Consider the following 26,709-nt stretch of genomic DNA (forward strand, 5'->3'; position numbering starts at 1 on the left):
GGAGTTCGCGTGATGATGGTTTATGCTCCTTCACGAGATCAGCGAGGTGTTATGGTTAATTTGTGGCAAGGGTTAAGTAAACGTTGCACTGGAACATTAAAGACTGTGCCTCCTACAGCACAGTAGTACCCAGAGCGCCATTTTACACGTTGGTTGATCTCCCACCAAGGGCATCTGTATCTATGTATGTTGAACTTCTTTCGATGGCCAGACAAAAGCCGCCACTGCGAAGGATGACCGGAGTTCGCGCGATGGTTTATGCTGTTCAAAAATAAATTCGTTTCCAATCTCGAAAAAAGTGAGTTTTCAATCTAGAGTGGAAGGGGCATGACAATGCTGGTGAAAGATGGCTCGATACGAATTAAATTCAAGCGCAGAGTTGCGTTTCCATTCGGGACTTGCCCAATGGAAAAATAAACAGCGAAAAACTGATCAAAGGATTGCCAAAAATGCGGAGATAAAAAAACCAGCAGGCAGGGCCTTAGGGAGGCTACCATCCGAGCCACCCCACGGTCTTACCGTGGCCTACTGACGAACTGGCCCGAGCCAGAGCGGCCGCTGTCATCGCGAAATTAAATATTTTTTCCAAAATGCGGAGATAAAAAACCAGCAGGCAAGGGGGGCCTTGGGAGGCACGGCCCTTGGCCAGCCGACGGCACGACATCCCGGGCAGAGGTGCCATCCGAGCCGCCTCGCGGTCTTACCGTGGCCTACTGACGAACTGGCGCGAGCGAGAGAGAGAGACCGCTATCGTCGCCAAATGAAACACTTCCGATGAGCAAACGCACACACGTTGGAAAAGCGAGCGGCGATAGCGAACGCGCGGTGATTTTGCATTCACTTGTCGAGATATTTATTTTTTACAACCTGTCCCGCCTTGGCATCAGTCACGAAGAGAGAGAGAGAGAGCGAGCCTCCTCCGCTCTTTCCATGTGAGCTTCCCCAAACTGACAGCGTAAACACGTAACCAGCAGGGACGAAGGGCTCAGGACCGAGACATCCAAAGGGACCACCCCCCCCCCTCCCCTCCCCTCTCCACATTCATTCAACCAACGAAGATCCCCGTAAGTTTCTTTGTAAAAAAAAATATTACCTTGGCTGCCCTTTAAAGAGACAATCGCAATGTTATTTTTTCTACCACCTCCCACCGTAGCATGCCTATGATCAGATCACCTGGAATGTGCCGATTGTTATTCGACCCTCGGAAGCTAAGCAGTGTTGAGCCTGGACAGCGCGTGGACGGGCGGTGACCACCATGGCGCCGACCGTGCTTGGATGGGCATGGCTATGTTGTGGGCAACAGAGGGCAGTGAAGCAAATCCGTCATTGCACTGCATTTCTATGCTCCCACGTCTACGCTCTTCGTAAACACGAACTCCCCTTCCACCCCGCCAAGGCCCACTGAGCTATATGGTTCAGTGGGCCCAACTTGCGGTAAAATAAAAACATTGTTAAGTTAGGTTTTAGATTAAATCCACATAGTATTGTGATTCCATAATAGAGCTTTTTGGGTTAGATCGTGTAAATATAAATGTGTTGTTAAACCCGCCACCACCCGACACAGCCAATTAGTAAGGTTTGTCACGTAAAAAAAAGCACCAATTCGTTACTAGTTCAGCACACCGGTGTGTTGGAGAGTAACCCAAAAACCTCTATTATGGATATTGGTCGCGAAAGCCTACATGTCAAACTGAGTTACATAAGAACCCCTCTTAACGACGGCAATTGGGTCCACGAAACCGGTCGCCAAGTGATTTGGTCGTTAAACGAGGACAAAAAAATTCCACGTTAAAAGGCTTAATTCATCCCGATGGCATCGAAGGTTACCTTTTTTCACCCCAAAAAGTACTTTATCATATTTATAAACAATGAATGTAAACACATAAAGAAACTAACAACATTATAAACACATAATAGTAAAATAATCATGGTTAATTGATGCATTAATTAATATTTACTGTACCTACAACAACCCATAGTTAACAGGAGAATGGTCGAGAAGCGAACACATTGTGCTCTATGAAGGCACTACACTACACTATACACTACACTACTATACACTATACACTACACTATACACTACACTACTATACACTACACTATCCACTACACTACTATACACTACACTGCTATACACTAAACTTGTATACACTAAACCTGATTACACTACACTCGTATACACTACACTATACACTACTATACACTGCACATCGGGCTCTATGGAGGCCTGTCGTTAAGCGATTAGTCGTAAAGAGGGGTCGTTACGAGGGGTTCTACTGTGATTGTGTTTGCATCGCGTAACCACTGTTCATGAGAACCATCCGAGCAGCGGGAGGCACATTGAACTTCTCAGCACGTGCCCAAGCCAGAAAATACGGCTCCTGACAAGAACACACACCTTGGCTCGGTATGCAGAGTTAAAAAAATATATATTTAAAACTGCACACGTGCGTACATTCAGAGAGAAAAAAAACCCAACAATAGATAAGACGCATGTCTGGAGTGGCTTACTCCTACTCAAAAAAACTACCACAGACAAACCAATTCGAATACAGTGGGTCTCTCGTGAACGATGCCATCGGTTGACCATATTTCGATTGCCGATCCGCCTCCCATAGAGGGGGTCCCCCATTGTTTCTATGAACGATAAATGTTCGTTTAACGATATGTTTACGATATCACGCGGCCGCCAATTTCCGTCCAATCGGAGAGCTCCTGAGTGAACTCGGCAGGACCTCGGCCAATCAGCGACGTCATTTTATGAGAGTTATGAGAGCAACTGGCTGCTCGCTTTGCAATGTTCGGTGGTGAGTTGCTTATGGAAACAGCTCCCTTGATTACTTGGTGTTTTTTTCTTTGCTTAAAGGTAAAATAAGATCAATAACAATCGCCCCCGAAAATAAATGTCAAGAAAGACGAGAAAGTGAGGAAAACAATTATCCTACGGTAACAATGTTTATTTTATGCATCTTTTTATGCTCTATTTTATGACATTTTTATCCATATTTCTATTAATAGCAATGCTTTAATCTGTTCTTATGACCTTTATTCATTAAAATTGCGTGCTTAAATATGATAAACTATGTTTTTAGGGTGAAAAAGATCAACCTCCGATCGTCTCGGAGCGAACGAAGCCTTTGCAACGTGTATTTCCCATATCCGATTAAGGGTAATTTCGATTAACGACGGTTTTCGTGGAACCAATTTAGTATCGTTGACCGAGAGAGGACCCCCTGTACTTTCCGTGTATACGACGAGAAATTCGTCTGAGTGCGGGTCAGCAAAAAATAAAAGACAAAAAAGATTAGCGGTGATTCATGACAAGAGGTTTTTTATGGGCGGTGGCGGGTTTAACGACATTTAAATTTAAAGAGATCTTCCCAACAAAAAAACAACCTCTATTATGGATAACATTGGTTGCGAAAGCTCCTGTTTGTTAAATTAGCCGTGATGACGATGATGACACGTGCCAGAGGGAGGAATTACGGACGGGAAAAGGTGCGTTTGCGACCACGCGATGGGTCTTTGCGGCGTGTGCGTGACTGCTTTGGCGTTCAACGGGTGGCATGCAGCGACTTCGTTTGCACGTGAGTGCGCTTGAATTGGTAAATGCGCTAAAAAGCACTCGGGCATGGTGGGTCGCCAAGGACTCTTCGTTAAGGAGCATAGAAGTAGGGTACAGTACGTTACCGCAGCGCCCACGGCAACGTTGTGGGGCCTACCATCACGCGAACTCTGGTCGTCTTTGCAGCAGGCGGCTTTCGGCTAGCCATCGAACACAAGACGGTCACTGCTTCGTGCGGCGCTTTCAGATGCGCTTCTGTGGCCGTCTGGAACGCTCTTCCTTCCGATATGAGAAAGCCACTGTAGCTGGGCACTTTTAAATCTCGATTGAAAACTAATTTCTTTAGAACAGCTTTTTGTGTTTAGTTTTGTTGCCCTTCCGCCCGCACCTCTGATTAGCGCGGTTCACTGCGTACGGTGCGAAAGAACTTCAACGTACAAGACATACATAGACCACCAACTCAAAACAGCCCAATCTGTAAGGACCCATCCCGCGGTAATGAATCGCACCTCTTCCTGCGCGGAAATCACCATCGCTTTGTGTTATTACCACCACCACCACCACCACGGGTAAGTGACTCGCAAGAGCTGCGTTCTCTCCGATTATTTAATTGACGACCTCCGATTAGCGCGGTTTGGCTACGTACGGTGTCCATACTCTTTGGTTCTTTTGGTAAAGTCACGTAGGTAGAAAATGAAATAAATCTCGACGTTTTGGGCGCAACGCAAGCAATCATCATCACGCTTGTGTCATCCTGCAGTCACGAAAGCTTCAAATCTAGATTACGTACGGTGTCTTTCCAAGTTCAACACACAGTACACACACGTACATACAGACGACTCTGCCGATTATCAGCTCGATTTGCTCGGCTAATCGGATAACACGGAAATCGTCTTCACCCATGTTTTCCACAGGTGGGATGCTATACGGGAGGCGATGGGCGGGGATTGGTGACGTCATCGTCAGCCGCGTCACGCTGGGCGTGGCTTGCAATGGTGGGGGTCCCTCCTTCGGAAGCCAGCCTGTCAGGGCATTCACCATAAATTTAAAGAGGCCTGAGTAATCAAACCCACAAAAAGGAGTAGTTGTTGGCTAATATTTAACCTGTTAAGAGAACAGTAAAACTGGGAAGATCAATATCTAGGAACCAATTAGTCAATCGATTGAGCTATTCAACTTATCATCCCAGCGTTTACTGTTCACTTGCCCGGGGCTTGAGAGATGGGGGCCTTAAGTCAAAGTTTTGTAGCGTCGATGGGTACGGCCGCAGCTGGGTTTGTACGCTGGTGGGGCGGTTGTGGGAGTTGCTCCTTTTGAGCTGCCCTCCTTTTGTATTCGCAACGGCAAAGATGGACCCAGCCACCGGGCTGAAGTAACAGCGTCCAATACAATACAATACCCTCTGACACAACGTTTGCATAGATTGGGTTCCCAAAGCGCTAGAGGGCCGGGTAGGGGGGGCATCTGGGACGCTCAATCCATCGCGAGCCTGCTTAAATATAGCCTCGGCTGATGCGCGAATGTGTATCCGCTGAATTGGACACCACACGCAACAGCCGCCTAGCACACGCGGTGCCTCGCAGTGGGCATCCACGTTGTGAAATATTATACGTTTGGGAAAGTTACGTTTAAGCCTCCGCAGGATGCGCGCGAGAATATAACCTGCGAAGGCATTTAGGTTATGTAAATAAATAATGATTTAGTTGCGGGACACGTAACAATTGTTCACAGGTGAACATAACAGGTTAAGTCTGACGACATCTGACGAGATCGGTGTGCATTCCAGGTGATTTGGTCAGAGGCATATGAATTCGTGTGTGTAATCAAAACACGTATTGGCACAAAACAGTGCACTATGTACGTTCACTGACTGTTCCGAAAGGAGTCTTACTCAATCTGCGAGTGAGCGACGGGCAACACTGACCTCTTTCCTCCGAAGCCTGTAAGCCAGAGGTAAAAAACTCTGCATTCACGTGGTCAAAGCCAGTCAGTCAGTCTCTCTCTCTCTTCATCAAGACAACCACCGTTGACATCGAACGCAAAGCAAAAAGTCGCTTTTACCAACCTCTGAGCAACAATGACGTTCGGAAGCCACTGGAGCAGATTCAAAACTCATTCCTTTAAAACAGTTTTTTTGTACTTAGTTTGTTGTCCTTCCACACACCTCCGATTAGCACGGTTGGCTTCGCACGCTGCGAAAGAACTTCAACGAGAAGTTCAACGTGCAATCTTACTTTTCTTTCGTATGGCTGACGTACATGCAGAGCAACAGCTAACAATTTCACATTCGGGTAACCGCGTCAGGAGAAAGCGGAGTGGTATCGCCGTCACGATTTTCTCCTTCGCATTTGTGGATCGGGGCATCGCGTCGTTCGTTAGACGTTGTTACGGTCTGTTCTGGATGACCACAGTCCGCACACTACTGGAGAGTTTTTATTTATTTCCATCAGGTATCCGCATCTACTGCCATGGTTTGTGTGCAGTGGATGCGGTTTAGCCGTGGATCATGAGCAGCTTTGCGGAAGATCAAACCGCGAAATCATTCTGGGCTTGATCGTACAACGGGCTGAAACGACTGCCAACGCAGGAACGGACCTCGCATGCTTTTGACAAGCGAGGCGAGCAGCTACCGGGCCGGCCGGATACGAATGTAGACAATTGCTACGTGCAAGCGAGAGAGAAGCGAGAGGCTCGGAACGGACCCCTGGTGTTACAGGCCAGCAAGCCCCAGGGGACGGGTGGTTGTCTGGCTGGCAGAGATGCGCCCACCTACATCCCCGCTGATAGCGGCGACGACACTATGAGGAACGGTGCCGCTCCCTTACAAAAGCGAAACGACCAACACAAAAGAGGTTTCGCAGGGGCGGTTTCACTCCCACCGGCCGCGTCCCCCCCCCTTCTCCTCCTCCCAAACAAACCCAAGAAAACAACAAAGGACTCAGCATTCCTGTTGCAGTGTTGAGACACAGAACAGCAGCCATCACATATTCTGTGGGTGTATCATGACGTTTCGATCGCAACAACACAAGCAATCGTCTTGTGTTGCGATCGAAACGTGATATTTTTATTCTTTTTCTATCTACGTGGCTTCACCGAAAGACCCATAAAATATGTATTCCTGCAGTCAGAAAGCTTCAAGTCAAGAGCAGCCATCACGTTCAGGCGAAGCCGTCGTTGTCGCAGCCGCTGCCAACACCACCACCACCACCACAACGACGACCACCACGACCACAACGACCACCACCACCACAACGACCACCACCACCACGACGACTGCGGTCACCTGCTGCTGAGGCTCATCATTCCACTTTTACTGTCGCTCGTTTGCGTCCGAAAGTTTGGAGAACGAAAAAAAAAGAAAACACACACGTGGCTGCATCCCTACCCAAAGTAAAGAAGCACCCGCCACGCATCACTCGTATTTAACAAAATAAACTTTTTCCCAAACTCACCACCGCTGACCACTACCGCGACCGCCACCAACCGTAGGGGCTACCGTCCTCACGGTGGAATGAGATTTTTATCCAGCGACCGCCCGAGATGGGAAAGATGACTCTTCAAAACCTTCCTCTTCAAAACCCTCCGAGCTTCTCCCCGCACCCCCCTCACAAGCCCGTGCAAAAAAAGACAAAGATCCACCGTATAGCCTTAACAGACTGTTGGGGCAAGTGCCGTTAGCGATAAGAGCCTACGAAGGCCAGCACGGCACACGAGGGGGGTGTGGGTTGGCCAACGCCACATATACGCCCGGCCGCCTTTGTCTCCCCCAGTGGCGATGTTTTCAACACCACACTGGGTAGTCATTTGAGGCCGAATCGACCTAGGCGATGCAAAAGACCGATTCAGATCACCGTAGCCGGTGTTGGCCATGAGCGGGGGGAATCGAACTCGGGTCACAGCCGGGTTTGCGAGCGCAGCATAGCGCTAGCACAACGCCACGCACGCACGCACACGAGACAAACGCGCGCCTCCGCTCGCAGAAACTCGACACCGCCGATTCCAAACTCTCCCACGTCAAAAAAGAGGGGCTCCGTCTCAAGCCTCAAAACGTTCGCAGCGCGAGCGGGCCGGCGCGAGAAGATCGCGACGAAAAGAGAAGAGGAACTTCAGCGGGGAGGAGAAGGAGGAGAAGGAGGAGGGGGAGGAGGAGGGGGGGTGCACAGACACTCACTGTGCTGGTGCCAGGGCTGGGACGCGAGAGCCTCGGCGGCAGCGGCGGCGGCGGCAGCGGCCTCATCCTTACGGCCATCCCCGCCCGAGGCCCTGGAGCACTTGTGGGGCCTCGGGAAGATGCCCCCGGCCCATGCCTCCAGACGGTGGAGGGCAGCGAAGGGGGCACGCGGTCGGCTCTCTCCACCAGACGCCTGCTGCCTGGCCAGGCCCTTGGGCATCGCGTGAGCGAGCGGGCGAGCGCCGATCTCCCCTGGGCGACGCCTGGCCCCTTGCTTCTTGAGCTCTTCCTTTCCTCCCTCTCTTCACTCTCTCTCTCTCTCTGTTCTGCTCTCTTACTTGCTGTACCAAGTCGCTCGCTTGTCTTTGCCTCACTAAGCCCCTCCCGCGTCGGCCCGGCTGTCTGCCGACTGCGCCAAGCTGTTGCCGCTGGCTGTCCCCCTGTCTGGCGAGAAATTATTATAATATTTTTTTTCTTCTTCTCCCAACTCGTTTTGGCGGTTCGAGCCGGCTCCTAGCGACCGCGGCGGCTTTGAACGAAGCCGCGGAGATCCGTGCCCCTGCTCTTTCTCAGCTTGCCCTGCCCCCGACAGGACTGGAACCTCGGGGCGGGAGTCCAACAGTGGGGAGAAAACTCCTCCTCACCCCTCCCACCACACCCCCAGTGCTCTTGCACGCACGCGCACCCAACACGCACGCGCGGGTGCTCTCTTGAGATAAACAGCGGGCCTGATGCTGAGCGGCTAGCACAGCCAAAGACAACGCGGTGTGGTTGGTGGTGGGAGCAGCAGCAGCATCAGGCTCGGTGATGGAGACACCCCGAGTTAAACGCTTACCAAAGCCCTGGAATGTGGGAGATAAGCAACAGACCGAGCCGCGTAGAAGAAACGCTCGCGAGTGCTCAGCAGCGAGCGTCTTCTTCTGACTCTCTGGTTTGCTGGGGTGTGTTTGTTTGTTGTTGTTGTTTGTTGTTGTTGTGTGTGTGTGTGTGTGTTGAAATTTCCTGGGTTCTACGATTTAAAAAATATATATATAATCAAAGCCAGTCCGGAATTTACTTAGGTGGAAAAAAAAAGCTGGAATGAAGGCAAGCCATCTTCGACCAAAATAGTTTCCCCCCTTTAAGCGGTGGTATTTAATTAATGTCAGGCCTCAAAACTGTACGAAGAAAAAAATTCGAACGTCGGCCGAACAAAAAAAAAGTTTGGCCGAATAAATCGTGCTGTCGCAAAACAACATAATAAGTTTGAAACTCAATTGATTGTCCTTCATTTAACCGCATCAGAGCCACTCGTTCAACAGCCACGTTTACGACAAAGGCATCCATCGACTTCGAGGAGACACACACCCAACAATTTACTCCGAGCTATCCGACGATTGGTCGCGATTCGGTCTCGTGTGATTCCACCGAATGCCCGAGCCACAAATACGAAGGAGACGTCGCGACGGCGATACCACTCCGCTTGCTCGCAACGCGGGTTATGTGGGCTTCACCACCTGAACGTGGAATTGTTAGCTGCTGCTCTGCATCTACATCGGCCGTAAGAAAGAAGATTGCAGAATTTTTGTACAGTTCACATTTTTTGTAAGTTTACTAAATTAAGTGGCCACTCGTAGCTGCAAGCGTCACATGAAACGAATTCTTGAATCGAATCGAAAGCCTATATCGTGCCATTACACTGAACCACGAGGGGTGAGGGCCAATCATTGTACCGTTGAACTCACAAACACCTTTGTGAAAGACCCAACACAGAAGATCCCGAGAGTTTGATCTTCCACGATGCTCATGGTCCACCCTACATCGCATCCCACTGCACAAACCATGGCGGTAAGATGCGGATGATACCCGAAGTACAAATGGAAAACGTTAAAAACTCTCCAGCATTGTGCGACTGTGGCCATATCCAGAACAGACCGTATAACGACGCAACTCTCCGATCCACAAATATGAAGGAGACATCGGGGCCATACAGTCCGCTGTTACTGGCACGGTTATCTGGCATGCCTACCTGCATGTAAAAATTTTAGTTGTTGCTCTGCATCCACATCATCAGCCGTACGAATAAAGAAAATTATACCGTTATAGGGGGGGGGTCAATCACCGTACCTCGCTCACTCATTACAGAGTGTGCTTGCAACAAATCAACCACAATACTTGACTGATCTTGCCAAGCAGCATAAACCATCACACGAACTCCGGAACTCCGGTCAGCGTCACAGTGGCCACTTGAGACTAGCCATCGAACAAAGACGGTCACCGGATCATCGCGCGGCGCGCTTTCAGGTGCGCCTCTGCGGTCGTACCTCGAACGCTCCTTCCTACCGATACTAGGAAGCCACTGGAGCTGTGGACTTTCAAATCATCATCTAAGTTGACAAATTAATTTCTTTAGAACTGGCTTTTTGCGTGTTAGTGTGTTCACCTCCGAACAGCACGATTGGCTACGTACGGTGCGAAAGAAGTTCAACAAAACATGTAAAGAACTATTAAAATTTTTTGTCATGGTTTCACCTCCACTAATTATGACGAGGTTCGAACCCACTGAGAGGAGTCTCTTCTTTCACAAACGAGGCCGAGTCTGCGAGCGTGGTACCGCGGGCAACAACCGGGGGCCCACTCACTGAGACGAGACATCCGCTCGCTCCGCGCCAACACCGGACTGCGCCGCGTGCCGTACGTGTAGCGCGTGAATATCGGCCCCGAACGAACGCCCGCTCCCGCCGGATAAAATTTCCGCGTTTTGGCCGCGTGGTGGCTGGCAAGCGGGTTGCGAAAGCAAACAGCGCTCCCACTCACTCGGCCCCGGTGTGTTTGTGAACCCTCGTTTGTTTATTTGCGTAACCGAGCGGTTTGAGTTTTTCTCTCTGCCTGCAGCCAAACGCTGATCACCGCACTGTCTGGCACTGTTCTGCTACTCCAAGACAATTTTTTTGCGTGTGTTTAGTTTGTTGTCCCCCCCCGCAAACCCCCGCCGCACCTCCGATTAGCACGGTTGGCTACGTATGGTGCGAAAGAAGTTCAACGTGCATAGACTCACACGGAGATCCACAAGCTCACACAGAGACCCACAGACTCACAAAGAGAGCCATCGACTCACGCAAAGACCCATTTCTTCAGAACTGATTTTTGTATTTAGAGTGTTGTCCTTCCCCCCACGCCTCCGATTCGTGCTGTTGGCTATGTATGGTGCTAAAGAAGTTCAACATACAGATGCCCTTGGTGGGAGATTAACCAATGTCTAAAGTGGCGCCCTGGGTACCACTGTGCTGTAGGAGGCACAACCTTCAATGTTCCAGTGCACCGCCGACGTAACCCTTGCCACAAATGAACCACAACACCTCGCTGATCTCGACCGAGGAGCGTAAACCATCTTCACGCGAACTCTCGTCATCCTCACAGCGGCAGCGGCTTTTGGCTGGCCATCGAACAAAGACTGTCACCGCATCACGAAGTGCTTTCAGATGCGAGAGCTGTGCACTGTTAGATCTATACTGAAAATTCATTTCTTGAGAACTGCTTTTTGTGTTTAGTTTGTTGTCCATCGCCACCCATCCCCCACCTCTGATTCGCACGGTTGGATACGTACTGTACAAAAGAAGTTCAACATACGTACATACATATACACGATGGAGCGAAACTTCGGATATCGTGCCCCAAAACATGCGATACAACCCGGAGGACTTGCCGCACAGACGTTTAAACGAAAAAATGTCCATGTCTAAGAAACTAAGCAGGCACGCAGCTGGATAATGTTTAGATGAATGATTGCTCTCCATAAAAAAACAGGTGTCACAGTCTGCTGCGGCATCTAGGTGTAGCAGAGGGCAGTGTTAGCAAATACCCACGGTTGTAAAAAACAAGAATAGGTTTTAATATTTCTGGCAATAAACCAGGCGGGCGTTAAGATGTTCAAACGCCACATAGACGCTTTTCGCAAGGCATCAAGTCCTGCATCAACCACACAACGTGAAAAGAAAACATGCTCTGATAATATATGCATTGTCTTTGAAACTGAACTGACACGAGAGACAGCAAGCAGCCTTCTTTAAATAGCCTCGTCTCACCACCAGTGTAAGACCAGGAAACAACGATACAATGCAAGCATCAGACCACTTATAGCTTGGGTCGAGCAGTTATAGCTATGGGATAACTTTTTTGGCAGTATCCAAAATGATGAAAAATAATAATAGGTTTTACCCTTTTTCTGGCTATAAAACAGGTGTTAAGATGTTCGAACACGAAATAGATTCCTTTAGCAAGCCATCACGTCTGCAAGGCACATAAAGAAAGCTGTCTCTGGCATAGGCCGATCAGTTTTAAAGACATAATAGAGGTTTTTTGGGTTAGATTGCGTGAATATATAAATGTGTCGTTAAACCCGCCACCACCCGACACAGCCAACTGGTACGGGTTGTCACGTAAACAGAACGTGGCCAATTCGTCACTGTACCAATGATGAATTGGCATGTTCTGTTTACTAGTGTACTAGTGACGAATTAGCACGTTCTGTTTACGTGACAACCCTTAGCAGTTGGCTGTGTCGGGTGGTGGCAGGTTTAACGACACATTTATATATTTACGCGATCTAACCCAAAAAACCTCTATCATGGATGATATTGGTCGCGAAAGCCGACGTGTTAAAGAGTTTTAAAGACAATGCATATATTATCAGAGGATGTTTTGTATGCATGTTTTGCCACAAGTACGTGTGGTTAATACAGATTTGATGCCTTGCCAAAGGTATCTATTTGATGTTTGAACATCTAATTGCCAGAAAGGGTAAAACCTATTCTTGTTTTTTCATCATTTTGGATACTTACTTACTCCTCTTCGCTCACTGTGGAGAGTAAGTCTGCAACAAGCCCACGCAATGCCGGACGGTCTTTAGCAGCTTTCTCCGCTTCACCCAAAGACAGGGCCCCATGATCTTTAGTTGGTCTTGAAAGAATTTTTGGGTAACCGGTTATTGTATTGCACTATGCTGCCAACCCACGCCGGTGACGCCGAGTGTGACAAAATTATCCTCAGTGGACCCCCATGGCCCACACGGCGTAGCCGAGGGCTCTCGTCCGACAGTGGGATTTTTACTTTGTATTTCTTATTTTTAGCTTTTTATGTCACCAGGTAAGGCCCCGCTGAACTGTGTAGCTCTTTTTTCAGAAGCGACCTGGTAGCGATCACAAACGACAGCTCGACGGTGTGGGCTTATCGTCGTGTGGAAATGTGTAGCAGCGAGCCAAATACTCGATGAACGCAAGATGCTGATTCTAAATGTGGAAGAGAAAAAAAATCAGAGGACCAGGAGAAAAATTCCCGTGACCGACCATGGGGAGAACGCGCAAACTCCAAATGTACAGCAGGCGTCAGGGTCGGGATCGAACCCACGACCTCCTGCATACCAGGCGAGGTAGTTAACATCTCCTAACCACCGTGCCGCTCTCTCGCCACCGTGGATTTGCCCAAGGGCTGCTGGGGAGGTACGTGAATTAAAACGATTATGATTCCTTTTCAAAGTCATATACGCCGCCACGTATAGAGCAGACCGGTACAGATGCGTTGTTTGTTTTGATATGCCCGTTGAAAAAGCACTCGCATATCTGCGATTGGGAACAGACTAAAAACGGCATCCAAACACAAACACAGAGCCACCGCCACCACACACTCGTTTACTGTGTGACTCACCCAACAGACATCGCTTAGCCACCCGTAATCAGATAGGGAGCCCATCGTCTTGCTTCAGGTGTTAAGCTTGGCTGGTGAGCGTGCCCTGAGCAGTTCCACTCGTTTGCAAAAGTGAAAGTGCCGAAAGTTGTTCCAACGTGTGCGTAAGTACGCGTGTGTGTACCGTTTGCGAACGTGCGCGCACGTATAAAGGCAAAGATCCCCCCCCCCCCCGTATAACCTTAACGGACTTTTGGGGGCAAGTGCTGTTCGCGAGGAGCAGCACCTATGACGGCCGGCACAGCGCTCGAGGGAAATGGTGTCGCTAGCGCCACACCCGGCCGACTTTGTCCCCGCAGTGCTGATGTTTATACACACCGCACCAACATTCAAAGACTGATTGCCCGAGGAGATGCGCAGGACCGGTTCCAATATTCATCACCGATGTTGGCCTTGGGCAGGAATAAAATTCAGGTCGCCAGGTTCATAGCGCGGTGCGCCAACCACTACTTTTGCTGTTCCCCACTCATGCGTATGCATGTCAACACGCGGACATGTTTGATAACCAGGCGGTGCCGATTAGCTATCGATGGCCCTGAGACATTGGTGGCAACTAAGTTCAAAGGGCAGAGACCATTCTCTCTGCAAAAGGCAACCACTGCTGACTTCCCACGAATCGGTACAATATTTTATTGACCTCTTGAGGGATGACGGGGGGAGGGGGGGTGCAGTGACAAGGTGGGTTTAGTGCACTGCGCTACAAACCCAACGACCTGAATATGATTGGAGGGCACAATTACCATAAGAGGCGAGTAAACGAAACAATTTTTATTTTACCAGGTTAAGGCCAAACTGAGTTACATAGCTCCTTTCCAGAAGCGACCCCACTATCACAAACGATAACTCAACGAAATGGCTCATCAACGTGGAAATTTATAGCAGCAAAATACTCTAAACACACGTTGATTCTAAATGTGAAGGGAAAAACCGGAAGGCAGGGAGAAAAAACCATGTGACCACGGGGAGAACACGCAAACTCTGAAAATACAACAGGGTCGGGATCGAACCCACGTCCTCCTGTATACCAGGCGAGGTAGTTAACATCTTGCCACCAAGTGATATCTTAACCCTGTTCACCAACCCACACCGATCAGCATGACCAACCTTCGTCCATGACCCAACATGGCGCAGTGGATTTACAAAAGGGCCATGAATGGTAGACACCAGTCCCTCTGAACAGACTGTACAACGTGCAACGGCGTGATGCCCGATCCACAAATACAAAGGAGACATCACAGCGATGCCACTCCGCGACTTCTGACCCACGTTGTCTGAATGTGGAATTGTAGTTGTCGCTCTGCATCTACATCAGCCGTATGAAAGAAGAAGACCGGTCTCTCTTTACGAAAAAACAATGTCGACTTCCCACAAAGTGGTAGCCATTTTATAGTCCCCCTAGAGGGATGAAAATTGGCCAAACAAACCCCAAGCAGAATTTGAAATCCAACAGGGGAAGTAAATACTACGCACGCATAGAGAAGTAAAACTCGATAACAGCTTCCTTTACGTTAATGTGTTCTCTTCGATGCTTTCCAACTAAGGTTAAAACCATTTAAGGAAAAACCTTGTCCATCCGTCCGTCTTTTCGTCTGTCCACACTTCCAGAATGGGGATGGGGCCGGATAACTACCATAAAGATGACCCGTTATGAACTAAACTTTCATGCAAAGTTGCGTTGCTTTTAGCGACTTTAACTCTATCGCGATCTGGCCAAACTGACCATAGGGTTGCCCAATACTGGCAGAGACAAACCAGTGCGAAAGGGCTATCGACAGCACTGTGGAGGGAAGAGCTGGTGGATTGAAAACGTTGTGAAACGTCCTTCCTGTGGGCTTTCCATACCCCGGCTCACCGATAGGAGGCAGTAGAGCAAGCGGACTAACCGCCATCCGTTTCCATCTGTACGGAGATAAAGCGTTGGCCCCCTCGCACGCGCGTGTTGTTTTCACCCACGCGTATAAAAGGACTCGTCATTAATTGGGTGAAAACATCTTACGAATGAAAACTCTAATGCAGGACAGTCCTAAAAAGAGTTATACTCTGGCTTCCTGAATAGATAGATAAATAAGTAAATTATCATCACATTTTGTCCTTCAGGAGCATTAATAAATACTTCCGAGTAGAAGAAGAAAACAAACGCACGCCGGACAGCGTTGCATAATCTATGCCCGTTAAGGATTTTTCTTCCTTTTATGGGAGTTACAAAATGTTACGATTTGTGTCCCTGCGGTTTTATTTACTTATTTAAATTCACGTAAACAAGAGCAGTTTGTCGTCGCTTGATTTCCGCAATTAGCAAAAAAAACGCTGGAGAGAGGCACCGTCGAACGCAGCGGTAATGAGGGGCAATTTTCGATACAAAATAAATAACTCATGGGCTTGCAGATTCCCGCTAAGCAACTACAACAGGTCTTAAAGGTACAGCTGGGACAGACGTGCTTTTCAGCCAGTAGCGTGGAAGCATCATTGCGTTCACGTGGTGTAGTGTCGAAATCGGCGGCGTGGCTCGTGACACACAAACAACAAACAAATAAACTCTTACGGAGTGATATCGTACCTTCTGTCATTCTGTTACGGCTCACGCGATTAGTTTAGACCAGAGGTCGCAAACGGGTTTTGATTCCTTACCCGTACCCGGCCACACCAGGGTTGCAAACGGCGACCCGTACCTGTACCCGGCCGGGTACGGGTACCCGTTCCCTACCCGTACCCTACCCAAAATGAGTGATAAACGGCTACTCACCAGTGACTCACGTCCTACCCGTACCCGTACCCGGCTGCACCAGGGTCGCAAACGGGTACCCGTACCTGGCCGGGTACGGGTACCCGTTCCCTACCCGTACCCTACCCGAAATGAGTGACAAACGGTTACTCACCAGTGACTCACGTCCTACCCGTACCCGTACCCGGCTGCACCAGGGTCGCAAACGGGTACCCGTACCTGGCCGGGTACGGGTACCCGTTCCCTACCCGTACCCTACCCAAAATGAGTGACAAACGGTTACTCACCAGTGACTCACGGCCTACCCGTACCCGGCCGCACCAGGGTCGGAAACGGGTACCCGTACCCGGCCGGGTACGGGTAGCCGGGTATCGGGTAGGGTACGGGTATCGGGTACCTGATTGCGACTTCTGGTTTAGACCCCGCCACCCCACCAATGTGACCACAAACACTCGAGCGCAATTGGCTGCCAGCCAAGAGCAAATGCCCAATCGCTAGTGAGCCACGGAAAATAATAAGCGTAGGGAAGATATGACATGGTGGAAACCCGCAATGTTGTTTGCAGAAAAAAAATATATTTTTTGCAAACAACACAAAATACCTTTTTGTTTGCAAGATATATATGTTAAAAAATACTAAATATACTAAAGATTTTTTTGGCAAAAATGTTCTATTTTTTTTATACATAAAAAAAATGTTTGCAAACAACTAAATATCATAAATTGGGTGAAAACAAAACAGTTGTTTGCAAAAAAATATTTTGCGTTGTTTGAAAAAAAAAATCTTTGAAATATTTATTTAACTATTTTTCAAACAGAATTTTTGAAAATTTACTTGTTTGCTATTTGTTTTAAATATATAAAAAATATTTCTTTGCAAACAACAAAATACTTATTGTTTGCAATATTTTTAAATAACTATGAAAAAAATTGCAAACAAGATATGTATTTATTTGCCAATAATATATAGCAAATATTTAGCAAACCACAACACATGTTTTTGCAACCGTTTCACTCGCAATGGAGCCGTTGCGCTATTGTCAAGGGGGTGGCTACGAGGTGTCGGCAGTGTAGCAAGTAGGCCGTGACATCCGTGGGTATTCTCCGGACCGCTCCTTGTTCTGCACCAAACGCGCCAACAAAACATCTTGTTGAATGAGGGGCGAGACCTCGGAACTGTCTTGCGCCCGACCTCGTCAGATGTCCGAGGCCAAGTCGGCTTCAGTTCTGTCATTGGCATGGTGCCCTGCTGCACAGAATGAAATTCCACCCGCCCCACCCATCCCCAATTTCCAGCCTCTTGGTAGCCAGGTGCCTGGGCCACTCCGCCCACCGCTTCCACCCCATGGGGGCCTTCTGTGCCGGTGCACCGCCTGCACACTCGGTGGCTACGCCACTGCCTGGATGGGCGGCCCGCCTACAAATCAGCAGGTCACTATGAGGAGAAGAATGTCTCAACGCGTACCGCAAGATCCGACCGTTATCCATCTGGTGCTCGCTGAGCTGTATTGGCTTCCGGTTGCGAAACCGACATTAATGATGATAATAACAGAGCCCACTTGGTATTTGCGACATTCTAATAGTGCAAGGCCATCACGAAGCCGCGATGTTTTACAGACGGATATCATCTTACAAAAGGCTTGCAACAAAAGTGATTTTTACCCAATTGATCCTTTCACGTTCCCAGACGTCTGCAAGTTGCAGGCTGTGGGAGTGTCACCGTTCACCGCTGAATCTTGGCGAAACGGGATTTGCTCAAAGTAATCGATGGCTCAGCATAGCGGTGGGCGTCAACCCCCCCGCGCCTCTCCGACGTTGCACAGCAAGAGCGCACTTTAACCCCAGCATCACCGACTTACGTGCGCCGTATAGAGTCTCGCCCAGCTGTCAATCGTCTCCAAACTCCTCCCGCGCGGACAACTTTAAAGGGCTTCAAAGGACGTGGCTGATTCTTGTTTTGCTTGTTTAAGCTGAAATTGTTTGTAATTGAACACCTTGAAACGATGAGTTACATGCGCTTACGCACCCATGATAGAAAAAAGTGATTTTTTTTGGGTTAGATCGAGTAAATGTAAGTGCCTCGTACACCCATCTCCTCCCAACACGGCCAATTAGTAAGGGGTGTCACTCATAATAAAGGTTTTTTGGGTTAGATCGCGTTATTTATAAATGTGTCTCAACCCTCCACCACCCGACACGGCCAATCAGTAAAACAACGTGTCACGTTGACAAAAGACTACTTCAGCCCAAATCATTTAAATCTCTGTGATAGCTAAAGACTCAGCGCAGCCTGGAAGCGTAATTATTACGTAATACACAACCCATATTGCGCAATTCCTTACAGGTGAGTCACATGCTAAGTGGCTGGTTACTGATCTATTACATCATTGCATAGACCTCCATCCCTGCCTCTGATCTCAAATCCTGATGGGGTTCAACAATGATGACGTCATCCTGCAATATTCAAGACCGGAAGCAGGTGGATGGCTTCACTATTCTGGCAAATCGCCCGAAAATGCTGGATGTAATTTCCAGCGAAACGTCGCACTACTCAAATTGTAAAAGTTGTGGTTTCACGCTTCAACACACCGGTGGGCTAAAGCAGTGAACTATTCGTATTTTGTCAACGTGACACATTTTTTACTGATTGGCCGTGTCGGGTGGTGGAGGGTTGCGAGACATTTATAAATAACGCGATCTAAACCCAAAAACCTTGTTTATGAATACTACTGGTCGCGAAAGCCTACGTGTCAAAGGGGCGTCACGCACACAAAAGGTGCCACTTTAGCACACCGGTGCGTTAAGAGAGAGGAAACGCATAACACTTACAATTTGTATGCGCTACGCAAATACCAGATTAGATCTAATATCCCGGCACCATTCCCTTACATCTATTCCTGACATCCATACACATATGACCACTGTACAATAACTGTAGGGGTATCCACACACCCTTCAAACGTAGCATTCGCGTGGCTCAACACACTGTCCTGCATTTCAACAATGCCGATTTGGCATCTCTGCGGTTAAGCCCAGAGGCATTAATGTTTCAGAGGGAACAACCGGACGCGCGGCTCAGGAAGGTCACGCAAACGTCACGCCAAAGGGCCTGGTCTTTCCTTGTCGAGCCGCGTAGCCGAGCGCGGTCGCGAGCGTTTGTGATTCAAGCTTGTGGCCGCCCTGGCTAATACAGTAAAACCCCATTATATCGGAATTTAAGAAGTCGTAATTGGGGATAATTCGGCACGGTTGCACTTTTGGCATATATACGGTGTATTAGTAATTCGCTACGAGGCGAATTGGCGGGCCGAATGGTCCAATTTCGGCATGGCACGTGTAGGCGACGCCGTGCGCCACGGCCAAAACAACGACTCGGTCTGGTGGCGGCGCGCGTGGCGCGCGTGGTGAGCGTGGTGAGCGTGGTGAGCGTGGTGAGCGTGGTGAGTGTGGTGAGTGTGGTGAGCGTCGGTGCAGACCCGTCGCTTTGGACTTTACCTTGTTTGTGCACTCTGTGCAAGCCAACCCTCTCAGAAATGTCGTCTACACCTACATCTAGAAGTGATAGAAAGGGACCGAAGTATGAATCCCTGAGTCTGCGAGACAAATCCAAGGTTTTGGATAGAATTGATGCAGGGTGTGTGTCAATGCGTATGGTGTGCGAAGAGTTTGGAAAACAAATTTGGAAGAAATGTTTTTATTGGGGCAGGAGGAACTGGGGAGTCCCGTTGTACAGAATTTTTAATATCGAATAATTCGGCAAGGCCAGAGCCCCATATGTGTCGAATTAACAAGCGTTTACTGTACTGCGCGTAGATCGACCGTTGAAAATACAGGCCCCCCGCCCCTGCCCCGCTTCGCACCGGACGTCAAGGGAAAGTGCGATTTCTATCTGAAAATAGTACGGCCGCGTGCATTCCCATTGCGTTGTCCAAATTTTCGCCAAATGCAACTTAAAAAATGAAACAATCAAAATCACGACAGTCAATTTGCACCCTCGCCTGCAAAAAAGCTCACCACGGCCCCTTCTGAGTAGGAGTCTTGAGACTCGGTGAACCTTTAATAGAGTAAACAAATGAAGCAAAAATAATTTTAATAGTATTATTACACATTTATTATAATTAATAGTATCATTATACTCTTTGGTTCTTTCGTTAAAGTCACGTAGGTAGGAAAAAATAATAGATCACGACGTTTCGATCGCCACACAAGCAATCGTCTTCATCTTCTTGGTTCTTTCGGTTAAGTCACGTAGAAGGGAAGTAATAAAATAATAAAAATATAATATAATAAAATAATTCTCACTGGTGAGAATTATTTTATTATGTTTTATTTAATTCTCACTGGTGAGAATTATTTCATTATTCCAGTGAGAATTATTTTATTGTTTTATTTTTATTATTTTATTACTTCCCTTCTACGTGACTTTACCGAAATAACCAAGAAGATGAATCCCTGCAGTCACGAAAGCTTTAAATCTAAATTTAATCGTCTTCAGCTGAATCGTCTTCACCTGAAGACGATCGCTTGGTTGCGATCTAAACGTCGTGATCTATTATTTTTTCTACCCACGTGACTCTACCGAAATAATCAAAGAGTATGATTCCTGCAGTCACGAAAGCTTCAAATCAAGATTGATTATAATAATTATGATTGCAATAAAAATTATAAGATTCATTAATATAATTGATCATTTGCAGCTCGTTGCAGAGGTTAGCAGTTCACACTCCTGGCTGCCCTGTATAATCATTATAAATTTAGCGCCGTTATTTTTATGTTTTTGTTATTAATTTGTAATAATTAGCCAGTTCGTCTCACGCAACAATGCACTATTCTAATTACGAGACTTCGCAACAGGGGAGATTGCACCACAACGGACAGAACTGTCGCAAACCGGCAAGCAACACGACGCTCAAACGGTGCTTTGGTGATTTAAAGCTTTCGTGACTGCAGAGATTCATCTTCTTGGTTCTTTCGGTAAAGTCACGTAGAAAGGAAATAATAAAATAATAAAAATATTACATAATAATTAAATATAATATAACATAATAAACGTCGTGAAAATTATTTTACTATGTTTTATTTTTATTATTTTATTATTTCCCTTCTACGTGACTTTACCGAAAGAACCAAGAAGAAAAAAAGGTGCTTTGGCGATCGCCGGTTTTTTCTCTATCACTCTCCCTTCTTGCCGGGGCATTCCGCAAAGGGTGCGGGAATTAAAGGGCCCTCGACGTCGATGATGGTTGTGTGGGGTAGCTGTTATTGCAATGCCGTATATCACTTTTTATGAGCAACTCTCACTCTCTGACCCCTCCCCACACAACACGTGCCCACGTCCGTGCCCATGCCCATGCGCGCACGTGTTGTTCATTTGTACGCGTTGTTGTCCAAGGAGGTAACCCCGTTATACGACGGTCTGCAGTCCGAGCCAACGTAACCGGCTAGCCGATGGTAAAGGGATACACGCGCTGGAAAAGACGACATCTCAGCCAACCACTCAACACGGCATCCATCTACAGCTGTAGCATATTCATCAACACCAGCAGCAGCATATTAATAGTACACCATTACATAAGATGAACTAGCTACCCCACTATGCAGCCAAATATACATATGCGAACTCACTAAAACATCAGTTTTAAACGGACTATGTAAGCAGAGGCCTTGCACATGGCCACAGATTTCACAAGTGTTGGTTTGAACCATGGTATAGCGTCCAACCCTCAGGGCCAGATTGTGATTGAGGGGGGCTTGGCACTTTTATAACTTTGGGGGCCCCCTTTTTGTATATTCATACGTATGTATGTTGAACTTCTTTTGTACTGAACGTCGCCGCGAACCATGCTAATTTGGAGGTGTGGAAGAAAAACAAACTTAACACAAAAAGCAGTTCTAAAGAATAACGTTTTCAATCTAGATTATGATTTAAAAGTGCATAGCTATAGTGGCTTCCGAATATACGAAGGAAGATATGAGATGTTAAAACATCAAACTGAAACCTTTTACAAGGAATCGTGTCTGCATTAACCACAATACTTGTGGTCAGAATGCAAACAGAAAAGGTGCCTTTTGGCGTCCTCTGGTCTAAAACCTTTCAAAAGAAAGCTGTCTCTGGTGTGGACCAATCAGTTTCAAAGACAATGCATATATTATCAGAGTATAAATCTTGATTTGAAGTTTTCGTGACTGCAGGAATCCATATTCTTTGGTTCTTTTGGTAAAGTCACGTAGGTGATTTATTTGATTTGATCAAAGTATGTTTTTTGTTTGCATTCCGATACACAAGTATTGTGGTTAATGCAGCATGATTCCTTGTAAAAGGTTTCAGTTTGGTGTTTTAACATCTTAACACACCTGTTTTGTTGCCAGTAAAAAGGGGAAAACCTATTCTCATATTTTGCTACTGGGAAAGGAGGTCCCATGATTTTTCGATTTAAAGCTTTCGTGACTGCAGGGATTCATTTTCTTGGTTCTTTCGGTAAAGTCACGTAGAATGGAAATAATAAAATTAAAACATAATAAAATAATTCTCACGACGTTTCGGCCACAACGCAAGCAGCCGTTCTCAGGTGAAGAACCGGTCTGTCGAGAAGACAGAGTCATTCAGACTCTGCCGAGAAGACAGAGTTATTCAGACTCTGTTTTCTCGACAGACCTGTTCTTCAGCTGAGGATGGCTGCTTGCGTTGTGGCCGAAACGTCGTGAGAATTATTAAATGTTTTCTTTTTATTATTTTATTATTTCCATTCTACGTGACTTTACCGAAAGAACCAAGAAGGTCCCATGATATGAAAGAAGAGCATACCAAACGGCCGCAGAAGCGCACCTGAAGTTGCGCTCGATGCGGTGACTGTCTTTGTTCGGTGGTTAAGCCAAAAGCCGCTGCTGCGAAGTTGACCGGAGTTCAGCTGATTGTTTACGCTCCTTGACGATATCAGCAAGGTATTGTGGCTCATTTATGTCAAGCGCTTTGGGTGTAATGAGAGCGACCTCATTTGTTCGGCAACTGGAAGCCAATGCAGCTCGGCGCACATCGGACGGACACAGTCGGTCAAGACCTTGCATATTCAATTCCTTCCCTTTCACGTTTTATTACCAGCAACCATATCCAATGCGAAAATAACCCTCTGGTAGTTCCCTAGTCTATTTAGGATATACTTGTTTATATTTATAAAATATGCGGTTTGCTAAGCTAAATCAAAGTTAAAATTAACATATTATTTCGGGACGTAATTTGGTAGCAATACACATCGCGACCTCGCAACATAAATTACCCGATCGCCTGTAATAATATGTATCATAGTGCTACAGTATTGAAATTCAACAATCAAGCAAAAAAGTCAAAGTTTTAGATTTCTTGTTAGACTAATCAGATTCAGACGTTTTATTTATCCTCGAGAAATCCGATGAGCCATGAAGCTCTTTGTTCACCGATGTCCAGCAGCAGCAGCAGCAGATGCGGTGCTCACCTCCCGTTCACAGCCCCGAGCGAGTGGTGAGAAATTCCACATTCCTATGGCAGGGGATCGAGCCTATCCGCAGGACACAACCACTGTCGGCTTCCCCCACAAATCGTTCATCGTAAAAAAAAATCGACCCCGAGGAGTGATGATGTGCCGAGTCGACCCAAACCAATAATTTTAACTCGCAACTTTCGTGATTGCGAGTCACTCCTCGCTCTCCCGCTGAGCCACCTGGCCGTATAAATATATATTTTTAGGGGGCCCTAATAATAATACAAGCACAGCCGTATAAATATATATTTTTAGGGGGCCCTAATAATAATAATACGAGCACAGCCGTATAAATATATATTTTTAGGAGGCCCTAATAATAATACGAGCACACACAGAGCCCCCCCCCCCCCACCACTGTGCCCCCCCCCCACCACCGAGCGTGAATTCAACCCTCACGGCTGCCAACAACACCCCCGTAGTAAACAAAGTTGGTCGGTTTGCCGTCCCTCGTACCTGGGCTCTTTGCCTCTCTGGTGGAGCGGCGGGCGAGCTTCAGGCTGAAACAGCTGCTCATGGCGAGCAAGCCACAGGACTCCCGCCTGTCTCCCGGTGAGTTGTGGGTAGCGGGGGGGGGGGGTGGTGAAGGGAGCCGCCCACACGAGACGCGCGAACGCCCGCGAGCGCTTTCACAACGGACGGCGCTCGACGTTGGGAGCCCGGCGCCCAGGAAAACCGCACGGCAGCTGAGAGCACCAAGGTCGTGACCAGCCGGGGACGCTCCGCAACGCATCCCACACATCCTCCCCCAGCCCCCCCACCACACAGCCACCTCTATAGCCACCCAGCCCCCCACACACAGCCTCCTATACAGCCACCTAGCCCCCCACACACAGCCTCCTATACAGCCACCCAGCCCCCCACACACAGCCTCCTATACAACCACCCAGCCCCCCCACACACAGCCTCCTATACAGCCACCCAGCCCCCCACACACAGCCTCCTATACAGCCACCCAGCCCCCCACACACAGCCTCCTATACAACCACCCAGCCCCCCCACACACAGCCTCCTATACAACCACCCAGCCCCCCACACAACCTCCTATACAACCACCCAGCCCCACATACACAGCCTCCGATACAACCACCCAGCCCCCCCCCCACACACAGCCTTCTATACAACCACCCAGCCCCCCATACACAGCCTCCTATACAACCACCCAGCACCACACACAGCCTCCTATACAGCCACCCAGCCCCCCACACACAGCCTCCTATACAACCACCCAGCCCGCCATACACAGCCTTCTATACAACCACCCAGCCCCCCCACACACAGCCTCCTATACAACCACCCAGCCCCCCACACAGCCTCCTATACAACCACCCAGTCACCCATACACAGCCTCCTATACAACCACCCAGCCCCCCATACACAACCTCCTATACAACCACCCAGCCCCACATACACAGCCTCCGATACAACCACTCAGCCCCCCCCCCCCACATACAGCCTTCTATACAACCACCCAGCCCTCCCACACACAGCCTCCTATACAACCACCCAGCCCCCCACACACAGCCTTCTATACAACCACCCAGCCCCCCACACAGCCTCCTATACAACACCCCCCACCCAGCCCTCCACATCACTACAACCACCCAATGGCTGTATTCCCAGTTACAGGAATTGAACGGTTACGTCTTTGGGGATAATATACGCTGAGGTCGGCACAATGTCTGCCAGTCACTCTGCTAACCTGTGCCGTATATGTGGGGGGGGGGGGGGGCATTAGCGTCTTATCGCTCATGAAGTCCGGTTCCTTGCAGTCTGTGTGAATGTCTGCAACTGTACAATGCGGCGCGCTCTGTGCGTGTGTGTGGCCTTCATAGGTGCTCGCTAACAGCACTAACAGTCTGTTAAGACTATACGGGGGATCTTTGTCTTTGTGTGCGAGCAGTAGTAGTGCAACGGTTGACGACGACATAAGACATTGGGTGGCGGAAAGATGTGGCCACTACTTGACGCATATTGGCACAGGGCAGAGAAAAAAGTGGCAACAACAAATGACGAAATGTGCAATGGACACCTACGGGGCAATCTTCCGCAACAATGACGAGCCACGCTCAGCAGTCTGCATCACGATCAGCAAGGCGGCCGTGCCTGGCACCGCAATGAGCGGCTGGCGTCTTCTCTCTCCGGTATATTGGAGAATAAGCCCACAACATTTACAGATCGAGTCGTGGGTTTACTCGACAACACACCGGTGTGCTGTACTAGTAACGAATTGGCACGTTTTGTTGAAGTGACAAACCTTTCGATCTAAAGCTTTCGTGACTGCAGGGATTCATCTTCTTGGTTCTTTCGGTAAAGTCACGTAGAAGGGAAATAATAAAATAATAAAAATAAAACATAAAATACAATTCTCACGACGTTTCGGCCACAACGCAAGCAGCCGTCCTCAGGTGAAGAACAGGTCTGTCGGAAAGACAGCGTCAGAAGAAAAGGTCTGTTCTTCACCTGAGGACGGCTGCTTGCGTTGTAGCCGAAACGTCGTGAGATTTGTATTTCATTATGTTTTATTTGTATTATTTTATTATTTCCCTTCTACGTGACTTTACCGAAAGAACCAAGAAGATGACAAACCTTACTAATTGGCTGTGTCGGGTGGTGGCGGGTTTAACGACACCACATTTATACTTGGGCAATACAACTCAAAAAAACCTCTTATGGATAATATTGGTCACGAAAGCCTACGTGTTATAAGAGTGAATGCTTTTATTGCTTTTCGATCGTACGCTGAAAGGCGTAAAGGCGCATCGTTTCAGACTCACGAGACAAGCTGTTGGTACATTACATTTGCAAATTATCCTGAGACCCATAGGGGGGATGTGATTAATCAATTGTTTTCGCAACGCTGTGATGAATCGTAGCGTCCTCTAGTGGCACGGAGAGCGACATGAGCCCACTACATATGACAATTGTAATTGGTTTATCATTATTTACCGATGTTTGTCAATGCACTTGCTGGATGAAGGCATCTCCCCACGTCATGTTGGTGACGAGGATTGATC

General features: G+C 48.0%; 1 protein-coding gene across 7 annotated transcripts in view; it reads right to left on the bottom strand.

The window, feature by feature from the left end:
* The window catches only part of LOC133359043 (cAMP-dependent protein kinase catalytic subunit alpha-like), a 125,579-nt gene that overhangs the window by 59,309 nt on the left and 39,561 nt on the right, over window positions 1-26,709 (bottom strand). The window contains exon 1 of one of the 7 annotated variants that reach the window (XM_061577418.1): window positions 24,149-24,250. The exons of 3 other annotated variants lie outside the window; for them this stretch is intronic. In XM_061577418.1, the coding sequence (XP_061433402.1) occupies window positions 24,149-24,209 (61 nt within the window). In that variant the 5' untranslated portion in view covers window positions 24,210-24,250. Of the gene's footprint in view, window positions 1-7,736; window positions 8,291-24,148; window positions 24,251-26,709 lie in introns of those variants that run through there. 3 more of the 7 variants (XM_061577416.1, XM_061577413.1, XM_061577414.1) reach the window with 3 other exon arrangements.

This window comes from Lethenteron reissneri, chromosome 64 (genome assembly GCF_015708825.2).
Source record: "Lethenteron reissneri isolate LAM-NWPU_2019-01 chromosome 64, ASM1570882v1, whole genome shotgun sequence".
Taxonomy (NCBI): domain Eukaryota; kingdom Metazoa; phylum Chordata; class Hyperoartia; order Petromyzontiformes; family Petromyzontidae; genus Lethenteron; species Lethenteron reissneri.